At 40.9% G+C, this 19,581-nt stretch overlaps 1 protein-coding gene across 8 annotated transcripts in view; it reads left to right on the top strand.

Moving 5' to 3' along the window:
• Nucleotides 1-19,581, top strand: part of RERE (arginine-glutamic acid dipeptide repeats) — a 253,914-nt gene that overhangs the window by 66,969 nt on the left and 167,364 nt on the right. For 7 of the 8 annotated variants that reach the window (XM_068915489.1, XM_068915491.1, XM_068915495.1 and 4 more), the window contains one exon: nt 12,388-12,858. In XM_068915489.1, coding sequence (XP_068771590.1) covers nt 12,534-12,858 — 325 coding nt within the window. In that variant the 5' untranslated portion in view covers nt 12,388-12,533. Of the gene's footprint in view, nt 1-4,003; nt 4,120-4,228; nt 4,416-4,522; nt 4,619-4,751; nt 5,770-12,387; nt 12,859-19,581 lie in introns of all 8 variants that reach the window. The other variant, XM_068915488.1, reaches the window with a different exon arrangement.

The raw sequence follows: 19,581 nt of genomic DNA, 5'->3' as shown, positions 1-19,581 counted from the left end.
ATGATTACTTTTCAGCTGTGAGAGAGATGCTGATGAAGTCCGTCCCCGTTTCTTTCTCTACCCACTGTTTCTTTCTCTTCCCACTAGCTTCTTGAACCATCTGGGGGCGATTAGCAGAGAGCAAATTGAAGTGAACACACACGCTTTTACTTGCATGCTTACAAAAGCCGTGAACTGTAAATATGTAACTCATAATGACCATTACTGGCCAGAGTGTTCCAGCGCTGTGTTTATGTTAGAAACTCAAAGTGCCAGTGAAGGAGATAGGGGAGAGAACTGATAAGAGACTTATCATTGGAGGAAGACTGTAAAAGCTGTTTAAAGACTTCTAGCAAACTTGCTTCCAGGAAAGTCGCAGACTTGTCCCATGAGCACTCCAGACTAGGCAGCTGACACCGTCAGCACCCCTTCAGCACGGTCCCGACTAGGAGGAGAGTCGTATGGTGCGGTGGATATCTAGTGGGGCACTGAAAAACTGCACGTAGTTATGGTTACCTGGCTTATGTGGTTTTCTGTATCACTTCTCATAGAGTACGTCAAGCTAAAATTGTATCACTGATCTGTTTTACTCGCTGATGCGTGTGGCTTTGTGATGACTTCCGTGGCAGCTGAAGGGTTGGTATTTTTAAGTGTGGTTAGGGTATGAGAAACTTGGTTTTGAATCCTTTTGGAATTTTTGTGGTTGTGTGACAGAGTCTAGCGTAGTGGTTTGACTTGGGTGGTAGGTGTGTTTTGGGAAGAGTATTGACTGATTTTTCCTCTGTCCAGCTTTTATAGTAGTCTTATGTTGATACAGGTGAATCAAATTTACTGCTAAGTACTGAGTGGGTGATGGTTTAGCTCAAGCAGTTGTTCACATTTAAAACCATTTGCAGCATTAAAAAAATGTATTAATGGGATTTTCTGTTCATCAGTGAATGACTTTATAGTTGTTTTGGGATGGGGATGGCTAGAGAAAGAGGAGGAAGATTAACTTTGTGTAACGGAAGAGGAAGGTTAACGCTGGTCACTGTAGTAATGTTGCAGAAAAATGCTTGTATGCACACGTAGTATGTACACACACACACTGTGTATATATACGTTTAAAAATATATATAAATTATAAAAATATATACCTAAAAAAACAGGATTTACCCTGCAGTCTTTTTGACCTGTCAATGAGGACCTTAGAAGCCAGTTATTTTCTAGAGCTTGCAGAAAATTAGTGAATGAAATTTGAAGTTATGAAAGGCCCATCATGTTCTTCCTTTCATTTGAGATCTTGACACTTTGCAAACGCTCGAATGCTTTTAAGGCCCTCCCGTTCCCCTGCAGGAGAGAAGCAGCATAATTTTCTAATTCTCTGTTTAAGGAATGAGACACTGAGAGGTGAGTAAAATGGTTTATGCAAGTTGATGGGGTGAGGGTGGGTAGAAATAAGGATTTAGATCCCTTGTGTCCCGAAACTGGTTGTCTGTCCTGGAGCGCTGATAAAGATTGAGTGTATCTGTATTCTTTCCTTGCTTAGCTAAACTTTTCTCCTGCCCTTCAAGGGTGACTGGGAAGGCCTGAAATGACATGTCATGGTTTATCTGTCTGAGGAAACTGTATGAGGCAGCTATTGCAGAATACGCAGTACTATCTCTCTATATAGGCATATTCTATATTAATCACGATCTTTTTATGGCCTAGCTTGTCTCATAGCTTAGTTTTGGAACAGAACCAGTCTGAACTGGTGCTGCTATGATGCTCTGCCTCAGGCAACCGCGCGTTCCTGCTGCTTCCTTTCTGCAGGCAAGCACAAAGCCTAATTTGTTGGTAGACCGTTTGCGTCCTGAACCGGTACTTGCTGATCGGTACTGTATCAGTGCTACCAGTACCAAACGGACCATCACTGACATGTTAGCTGAATGCTGCTACAAAGGAGGTGTATGTTGGCTTAATGTGGTGTGCAGCTGCACCCCATTAAACTTTGGCAGGGCTTGATAACATGAAGGAAGTAGGTCCGTGTGGGGATTTGGTTTAGAATATTCCTCTTGCCCATCACAGTTCTGTCTTAGTTTCTTTTGCAAGAGCTGCTCCCTTTACACAAACCCCACAGCCTCCCTGAAGATGCAAAGTGCTGTTGGACAAAGCAGCAGCATTCAGTAGCTTTTTTTTTTTTTGAGTATCTTTTCTTTATAGCTGCTTAATAAGAAAGCCGATGAATCAGATATCTTAGAAGTACAGAAACAAAACAAGACGAGCCACTGCCTTTTATTTTAATGGGACTAAAAAGCTGTGTCTGTTTGAACAGACTTGGATGCTTTCCTTATAGTATGCTAGGCTGTAGTAGCAGTATCCATAAATGAGGCTTTTATCCCTTACTCTTCTGATGAATCTTTGTGAATAGCTAATTTTTTTTGATTGCTTTTACTTTAGTAAAGGTCAGAAAAAGGGCATCTTCTGGATGTTGATCATAAACTTGTATGCTGCTGGAGCAAGAAGCATGTTACCCACGGACTAGATACCATCTAGCTTCACTTTGCATGGCCTGCACTGCACCCATGCTGCAGTTCTTACTACCAAAATGGAGGATGATAAGACTTGAAAGTTTTCAGAGGTGTATCGAAAGCTTGTTTAGCTGTACTAAAGAAAAAGTTTCACATCTGGTTTACAGAATATAGGAGGCGAAGTCTCTGCTTTGCAGATCCTGCTGTGCAGGATAGTTCTGCAGCAGGTGCTGCTGCTGCACGGGGTAGCTAAAGTTGTTAGCTGTCAACTTTTTTTTTGTTTTTCTTTGTGTAAACAAACAAAGTGTAAACTTTAGTTATCTTTTAATTCTCCCTCGATACCCAAATTAGGAGAACTGTGTGAAAGGAACTCTAGTTCCAGCGCTTTCAGCACGTACTTCCTTTAATCTGGCATTTGCTGAATACAGTACCTTTTTATCTTGCAACATGAGACTGAAAGCTTACAGAAGAATGGTCCTGTTGTGTTTATTAAGACTAGTAACACATGACCAATACAAATCTTGTTAAAAGATTTATCTGTCTGGCTTGCTGACACAAGAAAAAGGAGCTCTTCTCCATATTTTTAGCTACCCTGCATGCTTAGTTGCCTTCCTACTTCAGTCTCATAGCACTTCTGTTGGACTTGCTTTCCCATCATCTTTAAAACCTGACTCTGTAAGTACATAAACCTCTTAACTGGTATTAACGTGCAAAGAGGTGGTATGTATGCCTTTTGCTCTGATAATGATTTCCAGGTGTATGGATCAACTAACAGTAGAGCTGTGTACGTTCCGGGTAACTGCTGTTTGACAGCGTTCATCACTCTCAGTGCCCAGATCTGGCTCTGGTAACTCATTTCTCTTGGGAGAGCGGTATCCTGCTTATCCTGACCTGGATGGGAGCATGTGAAGTTTTTTTTGTACTTCAACAAACGGTGAAACTTTAACTCGAACTAGCTTTAAAATGCTGAAAAAAATTAGACCAGGTGAATATGTGGTAATGGCCACTTGGAAATAATGTTATGAGCCTCTGCACCTCAATTTTTTTTTTAATGAAATTTAAAGGTTAAATTGTGTCTGTTTGATCTCACATGAGAAATTTTAGCAGTAACCTTGGAATGGTATTATTTTATATAAAACAATTTTTTTTTTGGCTGTTTCTTGCATTTAAACCAAGATGTGAACTTGTTTTCCTAGGTTTGGGAGCTGCGCGTATGGCAGTTACCTGTTCTCAGGGGTCTTGACTCTGTAGAGCCACAGGTTGGATTTTTGCCCAGCTAGGTTGACTGCTTTAGCTGGCTTGCTTCTGGATTTCATTTGAGACAGAGGAGGACGTCAGTCCTTCCCTAGTAAAACTGCTAAGTTGCTTAATGCTGTTGTTCAAGAGGATGGGAATTAAGGTGCTCTCCACTATAGTATATTTAGATTTTATGGTTTTTTAGATCAGTCTCGAAATGCAAATGCTGTGAATTTAAGAACTGCAGCCAAATACGACTGTTATTTGATGGTATCAATTTTTGGTGCTTACGCTAGCTGAAACAACTCAGAATGTCTGCACAAACGTACATCTTGCATGGTGGCATCCAAACCTGAATTACAAGCACAGATTTCCAGAAGAGTCATGACAGAAGATAGCAATTGAACAACATGTGAGTTACGCTGTCTATGTAGATGTTCCTGCTATACGAACATATGTAATAAAATCTGTTTGCTATTATCAATGGGGCTGCATTAGGCTTTTTTCCTAATGCTTTCAAGGTTTTTGTCCTGTGAGCGCATCAGCACGCATTGACGGGGGGGTTCTGTGCTACAGCATAACCCACATACTGCTAGTAGACAACATGGTGAGGAGTCGTCGTTTCCTTTCTGATTAATGGAAGGAGGATTCTGGGGTCCAGTATGTGTTCTTATTGACAGTGCCTTTGGGCCAACGGTCCTTGAAGAGGTAAGGAGTTTGCTGGTTCTTTTAAAACTTTTTCTGAAGTTTTATTCTCCTCCTATACGATTGAGCCTAACGCCATTGAACTCTTACGTTCTTGTATTCACATCTAGAATGCAAAAAAAGGGAACGCGTCCAGAGAAGACGCTTATCAACGCGATGCTCAGGGACAGCGTGGTGACTTATTAGCAAAGGACCAGAGACTTTTGGTGAGAGGCTCATTGTTCATTAGAATTTTGTAGGAGCAATGACATAGCTGGGATATGGAGTACCGAAGTCTTGGTTTTGTTTCTACGTTTTTGACAAATAATTCCACTTTTTTTTTTTTTTTTTCTCTTGCAGATTGCTGGGTCAGGTGAATAAAGCTGCCTCACTGCTCGGGAAAACCTTGGACTATAGTAAACATGTTGCGTGCTGTTACATTCGTTGCATCTCCTTGCCTGCTTCCTTTTTGCAAGGAAATATTTTATTGTCAGTTTTTTGGTATTTGTAATCCCTTTCTCAGAAATGAAGGTGCTGAAAGTTATTTTTAGACTGCATTTGAAAACGTGCAAGGCAGATCTGATCAGATAAATATTCATTATGCTATCTTTTGTCCTCTCTGACTTTGGGAACAGAGTTGGGAAAGGCTGGCGAGAGTGAAATATAGCACCTCGCTATTTTGGACGTTGACTAGAGAGAGATGAAAACGCGGACTGGCAGTAAGAAGCAGGTATTGCCTGTGTCCTGAAAGAGGACTGGGGCCTTTGTGAGTTGTTGTTTGGAATGAAGCTGCTCTGAAGCTGCCCGTTGGATGGGTGAACGATGCAGAAGACCGTTTCAGGAATGCAGAGGCTGTTACTGTAGCGTGTTTATTCCCAACTTCATTTGCACTGCTGTGTTTACTTGAACTGTGGGCAGAGGCATCATCCTTGGGATTTGTCTGAAGTTGATGCAATTTTAGCTGTTCTGGGAACTTGTGCAATGTTTAACGCTTTCTGAATAAAGACACAACGTTTACCAGCACTTCATGTACTTGGGGTGTCTTACTAAAGGGCCACATGCTGTGGGGGCCACGTTCTCTTGTTGAAGCAGCTGCTTCCAGGCTTCTCTTTGCTGGAAAACGTATTGCCAACTTGCCTTCCCTGTCTCTGGCCCAGACTCCTGAATCAAGGTTCCTGTTTTCTGCCAGAATCCGACTTTCTCTCTTAGTCGCTCTTCAGCTTTGGAGAACTGAACATTTTAACGGGCATAAAAGCATTTGAATATGATTTGAAGTAATAAGTATGTGCACTTTCTAGTAGAAGGCGGAGAGCAAAACTTTAGCAAGCAGCTTTGCAAAAACATTTTTAACTTATGTTGGGCTTCTCAGTAGTTTAAGGTAACAAAGACTTTCAGTGTTTAATTTGAACAGTCATATTTAAGGCTGTGTCCCCATTGTGTTAAATGTAATTTGAGTGCTTCCTGAAAGAGGATGCATACTGTTCACTGAAACAGTTTCTCTTTTTGGGGAAAAGGTTCCTTCAGAAGAATGAGCTTTAAGAATTGTTGCGTGCTAATGACATTAAACACATCTTGAACAGTTGAAGTATTATCTGCTTTTCATCTTACTTATTGTTAAATTGTTGAGGATGTATGCTACTTGTGTTGGCACATTTCTCCCCCTCCCCCCTTTTTTTTTCTATTTTTTTCACTTTACTTAGAATAAACTTTCCTCTGCCGTTGTATTATTGTGGGTGTAACTGGTGGACGGGTCAGAAATTCCCCATGCTCTCCTGTTCTAGGTGGTATGAGAGTTGCCTTTCAGCTGTGGCATGCTGTGTGGAGATGAATGAAGTTATCCCATTGTCAGTGTAATCAGTTGACTTGGAAAATAGGACAAATCTTATGCATCTGTTTAAAAACAACAACAACAAAAAATCCTATGCTATGATTGGGTGAAGTTAACTTTTTTTTTTTCCTGAGATGGTTTTTCAACTTGCACTAAACAAATAAGGGGTGGGGGCTATTCTTCCGCTCTTTGGTATACCTGGCTCAGCCGTTGTAAAAAGGATGTTCCCCTTCTAGCTTAAATGATTTCTTTCCTTCAAGATTAATCTCTAGGAAATTCCCTATGGGAGAAGCAGTAAACCAGTATCAAAGGCGGTTAATACTCTCCAACCTGTGGAGCTGTAATCTGAATTTCTTTTCTGTAGTGTGATGACAGAAGCAGCTGCTTTGGTGGCTGTTTGGTGCAGTGGGAATGAGGAGCTGCCAATGAGTAAAGTTACTGCGAACCCAAGCTATAGAGCTTGCCAAAAACCGCTAAGATTTTTCAGTGTATTTACTTCTACTGTCCTAATCCAGCTTTAAACATCTGTGTAATTACTGTATTTGGCAGTATACATGATGTATTAGCGCAGTTTACTTTAGAGAACAAAAAACAAGGCACAGAACATTTTTGTGATGGTGTTAGTTTTATGGATTCCATATCATCCTTGCATAATTATGTATAAAATGATGAAAGTGCTTAACCCAGTACAACATCTGTAACTGATGAATAACGTTAAGTAAGCAGACAAGTTTTCACAGCATTTGCATTTTTAAGTGTGATTAGGCGACAGTATAGCTTTTGAATATGGAGCTAGTTGTGTTCTCCTCCCCGTTCCAGTGTGGTGTGTGGGTAGGGTAGGAGCGCATGAGAGAGGTGGAATGCAAATGCTTAAATTTAGATAATGTAGTATTGCAGTTTTAAGATAAATTTCAGTCTTCCAGTTGGAGAGATCCTTCAAAATGTTGGGTGTATGCTTCCATCTATAAATTACCATTCTTTTTTGAGTACCAATGTTACTAAATAAAAAGGTGGGGGGGGGGGGGGGGTTGCAGTGATAGGAAATGTTGTCCTTCACTGCTGAGGCCATCATCTATCTAGAAGCCTTTAAGATAGGTGGATCAATGCTTAAATAATAAAGATCATTGAGTGTTTCTATAGGATAATTATGGCTTAATCTTGAAGAGCTGGTTGCGGATAAACAGTTTTTCTTTGCTCTTCCAGTAAACCTGTGTTACTGCTATGCAGCTGAGGTCCTGTAACGGTATCTCTCTTCAGTCTTTCTGGTGGTGGTTATGCAGCTACTCTTCATGGGACTGCTTTATTCTAAGGGGAACAAAAATAGCCATTGTTTCATGATGACATTGGTTTAATCCTGTAATATTTTTAACATTGGACTGTGTTTTAGTAAACAAAAAAAAAAATCTAGGAAATGTGAGTAGTGTCTTTGAGACTTCATGACCTGCATGGTGATGCAAACTAGATGGACTGACTGTATAGTGTTTTCCTGTACTGTTCGTAAATGTATTAGCAATGAAAATGACTTTTGGGTGGTTCTGACATGGGATCTAGGAGAAAGGTGACAATTTTGCTGTTTTTGTAGCTGGGAACTTCAGAGATGGACAGACAAACCAAGCAAACTGTAGTATGCGTGAACGCTTGCACAGTCCTACAGTAAACTAAATCTCTGAGCATACTGCTCATTTATTCAGTGTTACTCTTCAATGGAGAGCTATGGTCGTCTTCCTCTCCCCCCCCCCCCCCAAAAAAAAAAAAAAAGTAACTGGACTTGAAATAAAAGCACTCAAGTGTTTTGTTTTAATTTAATCTGAGAGAAACAGCAAGGACTTAAATCTGCAGCCCTTATTATGTGGAGAGTTCTGTGAAGTCCTGCAGTTTGGTTTGTTCTTGTGCTGTAACGATGGGAACTGGAATTCATCAGTGCTTCCTCTGCAGCGTGTGTCACCTTGATGGTATATGACCCTTGATGGTCTGAGGCTTCTCTTCTTGCGCTTACTCGTGACAGGTTCTGTGGTGGGATTTTGTTTTCTGCTAGCAAATTGTTTTTGCCTATGCCGTTAAAAAGTGACGGTGAAGGTAGAAAAATGGAGCAAGAAGAAGCCCATTTGATATGTTATTTTTGTAAAGCGGTATACCCACCAGCCGTGTGGAGTTCAGCGTGTATTTGATGTGATGTTGACTCTTGGACAGGCTCCGTTGCTGTAAAATGGTTCACTTGAAATTTGCTTGCAAAGCCAAGGTCTGGCAGGGGCAGCTAGCACTGAAATTGTGGCTGCAATTTCAGAATTATTTGCACGACTTCTGGTTCTTACCATTCTTGAGACTTAGAGAATCAAAGCAGGACCTCAGAATGTTTTGGGGGACAAAAAAAATAGTATGCGTGAGTGTGTTAGGCACCTCAAATCTCTGACAGTTATCATCCTCCTGTAGTTTCTTTTTCCTTCAGACAGGAATTTTAAATTCCTTTTTATCTTTTATTTAGGCATGTGGGACAGCTGGCATTTGCTTAGGTCTTCATTTTGAGGCTTAAAAGAAAAAGCTCCATAGCTGGCCAGATTTCAAGCCTGCTTTTTGTGGCATCTGCCGCCCATTCCCAGTGCTGATGTCTGACTAGGTGAACTTTAGTGGTGACTGATGGATTTTTATTTTTTCCTTTTTAACATAAGTTATCTGGAAATTTCGGAAAAGGACATCCTGCACCCTATAGTCAAAGGAAGGTTCTAGCTCTGCAGCAGACTGTATACAGAAAATGAAGGAGTGTAATTTTATATAGTATTGAAAAGGTTAGATGATCTGGAGATCTTCCAAGTGGAAGATATGCTTCCACCCTTGTGAGAGCAAAGAAAAGCTGACACAGCTTCTTTATGGCCGCTTGACTTTTAATTAATAAAGATTCTTAATGAATATGAATTGGAGGAGCAATGCTATCATAAAAATTAGTGATTTTATGCTCAGGAGACAGCTGAAGGAAATCTATAATTACCTGCAGACAGGACTCTCTTAAGGGGGTGTTTCCTGAAAGTAGCATCTGTTGCTCGTGGGGCTTGCAGGGGGAAGCAGGCGCCTTTTGCCTTTGTTAGCTATGAAGGTGGCTATTGTCAAAGAGGTTTGGTGGTAGAACATAAGAATTCGTGTGGTTATAGCTATGTTCTAGTTAGTCACTACCTCTTGGCTTGTATAAGTTTTGTTAGCACAGTTAGGAAACAAAATGAGCAGAAAAGGAGTATTTTTCCATCATGATTTTGTGAAACTCAGACCTTGCATAACCTTCAGGACCAATAGTATCTCTGCCAATGTTAGCGCTAAGTTGCAAGATGTATTATCAGCACATGAGAGGAGTGCTATACTATGTTGTCTTTTAAAGATTTGGGGTTGTGTAAGTGCTTGTTAGATGGTGCTGAAATACTCCTTTGCTGATTTCACTGAAAGGGTTAGCGCTCTCTCTTTTTTTTTTTTCCTCTCCTCTCTGAAAATAATTTGTAAACAGCATTCTATTCAAATAAAGAAGAGAAGGTAGCGATATGCTATAAGTAAAATGAGAAGAGATGGAAGAAGCTTAAAAATATATGTATATGTGTGTATACATATGTATATGTATTCTTTTTGTTTAGGCTTCAGTGGCTCATGTTTCTGTACCTAACTCAAAAATTAAGTCTTTGGAAATTGGAGCCAGTGACTGGATTTAATCAGTCCTTGGAGGTTATCGAATAAGATTTTTAGGTGTATCCTGTATCCTTTAGTGTCTAAAGAACACATAAAACACTATCATCTCTTGTACATAGGTTGAGTCTTCACTACTTGTAATTTCTAGATTGCCCTTGGAAAGTAACTAGTTTTTGCTTACGTTCTAAAGCAAAGTATGTAGTATCAACAGCAACAACAAAAACCCCAAAGTTTGTTAGTGGGCAATTTTCTAGCCTCTAGAAAATTGAGGTATTTCTTATTGAGTCCCTGTAGAGCATTGCCATCGCTAGTATCTGCGTCTTCTCTGGCAGTTGACATATCCATCGTGGTCTTCTCTTCTGGAGCTGCGTTGGATTCCCCTTGGGTGTTGTCAGAATGATGGCAGCTGCTATGAGGAAAGAAATTGGAATCATTTCTTACCTGGATGATTGGTTCATTCAGGAAATGCTCGAGAGATTCAAGCCACAGCCTGAATTGTATCAGCAAAAGCAATTTCTCTCTCTTTGGCAATTTCTGTTGCTTGAAGTGGTAGTCAACAGGGACAAGAACTTACTGTAGCCTGTTTAGGAAATTTGTGTAGGACTGAAGGAAGAAATTTCCAATGCACAGAATCACCTTCTAGCTTCTCAGATGACTTATTAAAAAATCAAAATAGTCTTTTCCTTCAATATGTTTCAGATGCTTAATGTTTGGGCATTCAGTCTTCTGAGGACCCTGACTTTCACGCTAGGAGGTGATATAGTATTTTGCACAGTGGAGAAATTTCAGGTTGCAACAGATAGTACAATTTTCTGGAAACTTAGGAGTTAGCTGGTGAAGTTTGGTCAGTGCCTCTGTAAATGCATAAATTCAAAGGCTATGCATAAATAGATACAGCTTCTGTACTGTTATTGGTGATTTCGAGTCAGTAACGTAGGTCTGGTTTGGTTGTCTTTAATGATGTTTGTTTCAATTGCTTTGGTGGTCTCAAAATTCTCAGTTCTCTACTTGTTCCTAATTTTCTGTAGCATAGCAGTGGGTTGCCCAGATCTAATCCTGAGTTGATCTCCTAGGGGAAATAGATATTTTGTCTTTGTACGTTGGATCCACCCTTTGTGGAATATCCTCCTTTGAATGTTTTCAGTAAAATGGTCTATTATGATTCTGCTTAGCAGTAGCTGTATTTTTTCAGACTGCTACTACTGAGTAGTATTTCAAGGCACTTACAATTACTTCAACTGATGCAAATTATATTAGAGGCCTTTTCAGAGAAGGTGCCAAAAATGCTAATGTTTATGTTGCTGACTGTCACTCAAAGATGTAATGTGCAGCCTATCAGTCCACATCACTGGGTCTGAGCAACAGAAAGGACATTTTTAGGTAACTCTGGCTTTTGAGTCAAAAAAAAAAAAATAGACACTATAGGGGCGGTATTCTTTATAGCAGGCTCTTATTGGACTGAGGTAAGGTAATCGCTGTGTGATGTCTCATGTTGAATTCATGCAGGCGGTACTGGGGTAGAGAGACTGGTGGGCAGCTGCTCTGTGCACATAGTTGGGGTTTGAGGATCCTGGCTCATAGATCTAAACTGTAACATCCTATTCACTTGCACATACCCTTGTAATAGCAAGTACGATTACTTAATCTAAGCTTGCACTGAAGGAAAAAATAACGCAGTCGGTGTTCAGCGTGTTGACTGAATGATCAGGGAGGTAGAAACACAGGATGATCTCTTGCCTTCCCGTTTCCCGACGAGAAACTGAACGCGTGAAGGAGATGAGCTATAAAATCCACCTCAGTGTGTTCTCTTATTCATAAAGCAGTCATGAAGGGCATCTTTTTTGGTATGTGGAGTAGTGCGTTTGGTTAATGTACTTGTAAATGCTGTGATTTTTTAATTCATTCCCTCCTGTAATCTGTGGATTATGGGCTAACTCCCATTTTGGAAAACGGTGGGGCAAGACTTCCTAACCTTGCCGTGGAGCTGGTGGATAGCATTTTCTGTGCTGTACCAGCTTTATGGAGCATCCATAGGTGGTGATGCTGAGATGGAAAACAATAGAGCCACTTGTTAATTTTTCTCTACTTAGAGAAAAGAGTGGTAGATTTTCTTGGCTATGTCCTTCCCTAAATGCTGTTTCTTCGCTTCTGTGCTTCTTGTTCAGTTCTTGATATCAAAAAGGATGCGCTCTCAGTGAGCGCATCCCATGATTATATTTATGTAGTGGGCAAAAAGAATTCTCTCCTCTTTTTGAGGAGGATGATAACTTCCAAAGTATCTGTGAAATGTTTGAACGTTTCATTTGTGTAAATGCTTCAAAGGACTGTCTTGTATTTTGTAGTCCTGTGTTTTCCGTACTGAATCACTTGAGTGTGGGTTTTTTGTTTTTGTTTGTGGGTAGGTGTGGGTGGTCTTATAGCTTGAGAGACTGAAAGAATTCTTGATATTAACATGGGCTTTTTTCCTCTTTTTTTTTCCTCCCCCACCCCCTCTACCCTTTCAAGAGCCTTTTTAAAACGCTGGGGTTGTTGGAGTGGTTGAATTTTTCCTGGATTTGAGTGAGAAATTCAGAAGACTGAAGCCCAGGCTCACTGTCTACCTTTCACGGAGGCCTAGCCGTGAGAGGACAGAAGAAGGCACGTGGCGAATCATGACAGCAGACAAAGAGAAAGACAAAGACAAGGAGAAGGATAGGGATAGGGACCGGGACAAGGAGCGAGACAAGAGAGACAAAGTGAGGGAGAGTGAAAACTCGCGTCCTCGACGGAGCTGTACGTTGGAAGGAGGTGCCAAGAATTATGCAGAAAGTGACCATAGTGAAGATGAGGACAACGACAACAACAGTGCCACCACAGAGGAGTCCACAAAGAAAAACAAAAAGAAACCACCCAAGAAGAAGTCCCGATATGAGAGAACAGACAATGGTGAAATAACATCCTTTATCACAGAAGATGACATTGTGTACAGGCCTGGAGGTAAGAAATTCCTGTGTTATGTTTCCGTTGAAGGTAACTGTGCACTTGAGCTACCTAATTGGCTGCAGCATACAACGTAGTGGGCTATCTGTTAATTTAGATGATGATTTTCTTATGGATGGGTTTCCACGCTTCCTTTGGGGACACAGGTGAATATGCATGCAAAACTTGGACTCCGCATTGTCATTTCTGTATTCTTGTTGGAACTAACTTAGATCTTTCTTTAAAAAGGAGCCATGCCTTTTCTTTCCACTGTGTTCATCAACTGTGCAGTGCGTGGAATCTCTGTCCCTGAGACTTTCAAAACTAAACTGGACAAGGCCCAGAGCAACTTGATTTAACTTAGAAACTAGACCCGCTCTGAGCTAGCGGTTGGACTAGATAGTATATGGAGGTCTCTTCCAACCTTTCTGAGATGTTTTTCTGTGAATGTATGATTTTTTTTTCTCTTGTAGAGCTCCTCTCCTACCTTCTCGTTATTAAGTGTAAATCAGGTGACTTTAGATCTCATAGCTACTATGCCGTTAAACTTTTTTTCCTGTTACTAGGTGGCTGATCACCTAATGTCTGTGCATAGCACAGTTGGTATAACTACCTGTTACCAGTGAAGATGGCAAGCATCTGGGTGTTTTGGGGGCAGAGTAGAAGCAGTAGCTTGCAGTGCGCTTTGGATGTCTTGGGCAGGCCACTTAATTACTGCAGGGTTCACTTGAGGTTTTTCAGGGTCTCATTTCAGGTTTCAAGTTCTAACCTGTGATTGCTGCCTGCCAGCTTTTTTCCTCAAAATGAAATTGTACTTGAAAATTGCAGAGATTATTCAGCTGGCTGTGTTCCTCATTTTTTGCGTAAGAACTTATATGTTCATCTGCCTGATGTTTTAAAATGGATAATTGCAGTTGTTTGTTCTACCACAAGGTATAGTTATCTTTGGCTTTAGTTTTCAAAGCACTGGCTTAGGGGCTCTGATATTTTTATATTACTTTTCTGTAAAATGATCAGTGTGCTATAGAAACACTACTGGAGCAAAACAGAGATGCATTCCAAATAAAAACCATGGAAACTAGCAGTGGAAAAATTTGTCTTGTTTTCTATGAAGCGTTGCATATCTGAAGTACTAAAATTTCATTGTATGGATACAGCTGTAAAAGGTAAAAATGTATTATCCAGGTGTAGCTGCTGTAAATGCTCTAAAATGCTGTGTGTGTGTGTGGGCGCCATCAGATTCAGATGGGTGGTATATAGGTATACGCTGAAATAATAATGATTTTGGAGGTGTGATTTTCCATAATTATTCTGTGTAGCAATTGTAGAATATTTTTTCATAGAGACCTACCAGCTTTTTGTCAGAACAAGACATATTTTAAAATGCGTGAAATAATATTTTGAACTGTTCCAAGGGTATGTTTTCCTCTTGGTCAGGACTTGTAGCTGAGTAATTGTTGCTTGAGCAGTAGCAATGGGGAGTAGTCTGTCTCAGGGTCAGCTTTGGGGCAACCTAATTTTCAGTGTCAGAGGATGAAAACCACTTAGAGTATGTTGAGAACAGCTGTTGTGTGGGCCCAGTGGTACACTGTGATACTCTGGCTCTCATTGCAGAGAGACTTGGCTTAAAATCAAGATGGAAAATAATTTCTGTGGTCTCAGTTGTGTTTTGTAATAGAAGGGAGAAGAACTCGCCCTCTCCGTCCAGGAGACGCGCTGCTTGGAGGACCGCTGGTGTAGCAGTACTTGGGTGGAAGTATGTTTGCAGAACAGCAGGAATTGGTAGTGTATTTCTTATGCTATGCTTTGGTCAAGTGGTGAGCCTTTAATGACCAAAAATAAGCTTTGTGGTAAATTGCACATGTAGTAAATCCCTGGGCAAAACTAGCAGCTATTAAATGGAGCCAGCCCATGTTATACCCAGGTTAGATTTATTGCTTTGTAATCTAGAACAGGGCAGTTCTGACTCGCATGCCAAAAAAAGTTGTTCTCGTTACAAAAGAAAAAAAAAAAAAAAAAAGAGGATCTAAATGTGTATGAGGAAAGCTTTTACACCTTCCTTATCAGAGAATCAGCAGAAGAGGGGGAGCCCGCACAAGCTGTTAGCGTGGGAAGAGCTTCAGTGGCTGTTTATGCTGCATCCCCCGCCAGGAGAGCCCACTCAGAAGAGAAATCTTTATGTACAGGCTGCGGCAAGAGCTTCGCTTTGGTTACAGCCTGTACCTTCTCCTTCGCCAGCGATCGCGCAGTTGGGGGCAGTTCATAAACATCCTGTTTATGGACTGAAAGACGAGGGAAAGCTTCAGACGCTGCGCAGGCATTAGGACTCATCAGAGAGCCTGCACGCAGCAAGAACTCTGTAAACGCTGGCCAAGTATCGCTCAGGCTTTATGAGATTTCAGGGAGCGCGCGTGGCTGATGATGTGGGAGAGCAGTCTTCTCTCGCGAGCTAAGTCCCTCATCGAGCGTGTTTTGGAGATGGTGGTCGCAGAACGAGCGACGAGGGGGCTGGCTGCGTGGGGAAGCTCTCGTTCCCGTGCGCTTGCTGCTGGGCAGGGTCTGGAAGAGGTTGCGTGCTGCGGTCGAGGACTTGAAACTTGGCTGCCTGGTCTTAACTCTTGACTGTAGCGCTGGCACCCGGGCAGCAGCTTTCATTTTGTCTTTGCCCGGCCTTGTGCTTCATAAAAAGGCCGTCGTCCCTATCTCTGGAGGAGATTATCTAGTGAAAGGAGAAGGAAAGCCATAGCAGTGAGGTTAACTGATTTTTATAGCTGTTTTGTAAAACTTAAGCAGACCACTAGATTAAATTTTTGCTAGTAGTAGTTAACATAAGATGTATCCAAACAGGGAACTTGTTCTGTTTAGTTTACTGCTTGTGCTTTTCGTTTAAACTTGCACCTGTCTCGTGACATCTACAGGGAGCAATGAGAACAAGTAGTATTAGTTCATTGTTGGAGAGACATGAACCAAGATGAAACCTTAAACCACCCATTCTTTGATCTTTTGATTTAAAAAAAAAAAAAAAAAGAAGTAATTCCTTAACAGGAATGAGATCTTGGATTCGCCTTCTAGTGCATAATATATTCGAAAGGAATTTCAGCATCTGTTGCAGAAGAAAATATTACTTTTTTTTATAACTGGGTTATATGCAGGGAGATGTATTTGTAGGTAAGGGTTATACATTACATAAAGCTTAAGAGGGGTTAAGAGAGTTTAAACTAATGAAACTTGCACAGCAAGAATGAGAAAGATGGAAGTTAAAGGTGCGTGCAAAATGGATAGCTATCTTTAGCTTCCATCTTTTCAGGCTTTAAGGAATTCCTTTTCATATATTTGAGTCTGTCCCTTAAATATTTTTATCTGATAAAACACAAATTTGGACAAATGTCTGGACAAATGTTAAGGGTCTGTAGGTGTGTGGTGTGGTGGTGTTGTGTGTTTTTTTTTTTTTGTTTTGTTTTGTTTTTAAGTACTACGAAATCCCTGGCCAAAATCTCATTCTGTGTCTGTCATATTGCTGTGCAGCACTTATTCCAGCGCATGATTTTCTTTGCGCTAAGCTGAGTAACTACATTTGAGTAATTGTAAATAAATCAATAATCAAGATCCTTGGAAATTTTTCAAAAGAAAGGTTACAGTATATTGTAACTGTGCAAATACTGCTCTTAATTTACATGGCTATAAAAAATGTATCTGTAGTTTCAAGCCATATAGTTAACTTTATTGAATAGACCTTACAGAAAACACTAAGCAATTCATCTTCTACTGTGTGGGGAATCACACAGGCCAATTTTAAAAACTTGCTTGGCCCCCTTCCCCATCTGTCCTCTCCACTTCCTCCACCTCCCTCCCGTTTCCTTCAAGACTAATCTGGTTTTTCTTTTGTCTGGCAGTTCTTACCTTGCTTTTGTCAAAACGACTGTCGTGGTAACAAATGGGGTTTATTGCACAACATGTATTCAGATTTGTTTATAGTCGTCTTCAGGATGGTTTGTGGATGGTTTAAGAGAGTTTCATCAAGACTAAATTTTTTTTCCCTCCTTTTCTATGTAGTTAATTGTTTTATGTTGAATTTTCCTTCCGTTTCCAGCGCGGATTGATTCCCTTCTATCCTACAGGCTTCTGCCAAAATACAGCATGGCTTGAATAGGGTTGACTTCACATACGGTTTGTATCCATTCGCAATGTGGTTAACACATGGCTCCTAATCGTGTGGGTGTACTCTCCAACTCTGTGGTTTTGTTTTGTAGGGTTTTTTTTCTTTCCCTTCTGTTCTATTATTTGACTGGCAGACTGTAAGCAAATTGAATAGTTTGATATTCTGCTGTGCAAACCAGACCTTATAACAACATCTGTTGTTTGGGTTAGATAGTTGGTCTCTGTGTAAGGTTTTCTGTATAGAAGAGCATAAAGTGCATCAGGCAGCTGTCAACCTATTGTACTGGCCTTCGGTGAGTAAGGCGCTCTTGGAACAACTGTCTAGGCTTTTTCCAGGAGACATGCTACTCCAAACACTGAGCAATGTCGTGGATTCTGTTTAGGTCATGCTTTTGATAAATGATTAAGAGAATAACTTCTTTGGCTGGAGGAGAGCTGTGTGATGGAAAACAAATAGCACTGCCTGTAACTCTCCTTAAATTGTCCAGAAGTGGACAGAAGAAGAAGGGGTTGATGTTGTTCCAGAGAGCCTCTTACGTCCCTGTTCTAGAGGGCGACATCATGCTTAAGACCTGAATCAGGGTGTGCATTTTCTTGTATGTCTTCAGCTTGTCCTTGAACATGAGAATTTTCTGTTAAATATCCCAATAAACTGGTTTCATGCAATTTATGCAGTTAATTGCATAAAACCCTTTTATGAAGTAAAGGAGTTAAAATTCCTGAGAATTGATATAGCAGGAATACCTGCGTCAAAGTAACAGATTATTCTGTGGACGCTCTTATTGCCCCCTTCTTGTTTTGCTTTCTGAATTCTTGCATACAGCTTCCTCCAACAGGAAAGGTATGATCCCTGTCCTGCTTTTGCACCCCCTGCCCCCCGAGTCTGTCCAGCAGGCCAGGAAAAGGAGTATTATAAAAGCCCAGAACTTAATACTGTTGCTGCTGAGCAAACTGCAACGGCACCATGATGGTGCTGTGAATGCTGGACGTGGAACAACACGGGTGGATGAAAGTCTTAAGTTGATGTGGAGCCTCAGGAAAACAGATAACTTGATATGTCATCTGGAAACGAGGACAGTGTTGTTTGCCCTGTCTACGTAGAAACGTTTAAAAGGATCTGCAGGGATTAAAGGGATTTATGAGGATCTGTTTCTAGAGTGACATCAGTAGATATATAAACAGCAAATCAGCAACAGGCATTAGCATGAGGTAACAGAAGGTAAAAATGCTTCTGCAGGGAGAACAGTGCATCATAGGACTTTTTCTAACCTTATGGCAAACTGCTTTGGAATGACTTACGTGAGAGCCTGTTTGTTCTAGGTGTTCCTGGGTCTGCGTGAAGCTGGAACTCGGGGGGCAGAGCGTGAGATCTGGAAAGTGCACGTGTTCGCTTGCTGTTGTGCAAAAGAGACGCTCTCGCTCTGCGTTCGTTAACTTGCAAGTATGATGAGAGACTGAGTATTATGCTCTAGTATCATCCGACTGTGCACACGCCATATGTTTCTCCACATGGGCTGGCTATATTTAGGCATCTGTTCTAAGGTCCAGTTAGATGACTTGACTTTGTAGTTCTGTGAAGCAGTAATGCTGTATCAGGGCTTTCAGAATTCATTTAGCCAAAGTTGTTAAAATGGTTGCAGAAGTCAGGAGGGCTTTTATTTACATAGCCCTTGAAAGACAGCAGTGTGTTAGCCTCTTAGCATTAACAAGCAGCAAATGCCGCTTAATGAGCCTGGGAGCATTGTTGTTTTCACAGCATCTCAATTTTATCGGTGTGTTTTTTTTAGGGACCCTTCTAAACACTGACCATTCCCCCTACCTTTTACGTAAAACTGAACGTGACGTTGAAGCTAAGGATATGCTTCCGTTTACATGCTTTGGATGGTGCTTGTTTTATAATCTTCTTAAATATCCTTTTGTATTTGAAAATGCCGAGTGGAGGTAATTCTCCAGGATTCTAGGCCTATCTTTGTTTGGGAGAGATAGTCTAGGCTACGTAAGCTGTTTAGGAAGATCTCTGGATATTTCTAGGTAGACACACAGCGCTTGGGACAAATTCTAGGACTTTGAAGCTTGCTATTGGCAATAACAGTTCTGCTGGCTTTCCGCTGCTTACTGCAACGACCTTGTTTTTTAGTAACGCGCATGCTGCCAAAGAAGAGGGGAGGCTTTAGCAGTGAAGGCATGTTTCTTTCCCACAATAAATGCTTAAGGAAGGGGTGCAGTGCTCAGCCACTGGAAAGTGGGAAGGCTGTAATTTAGATCCATGTTTCTGCTTTTGACATGCCTATTACCTAAGACAAATTCATGTTACTGTAAAAAAAAAAAAATAAAAAGAATAAAATTATTGTAAGAATTTAAGAAAGAACATAAGGAAATTGTGAGCTTTCTTTGTAAGCTAAGAAATACAGATATTTAATGCTGCCGCTTTGGTTAGTACGTGGTGCAGTTGACAGCACAGTTGGGTGTTCCAGCTTCCGCGGCCGCCTTTGGGACCTGGAACAGCTGACCCAGGCATGTACCTCTTATCTTTGCCACTTCGAGATGCTTTGGAGAGTCGCTGTTTGGGACAGCTATTGGGCT

The sequence above is a fragment of the Struthio camelus genome, chromosome 21, assembly GCF_040807025.1.
Source record: "Struthio camelus isolate bStrCam1 chromosome 21, bStrCam1.hap1, whole genome shotgun sequence".
NCBI lineage: Eukaryota > Metazoa > Chordata > Aves > Struthioniformes > Struthionidae > Struthio > Struthio camelus.
The sequence above is the reverse complement of the archived record's forward strand: the minus strand, read 5'-3'. Positions and strand labels throughout refer to the sequence as shown.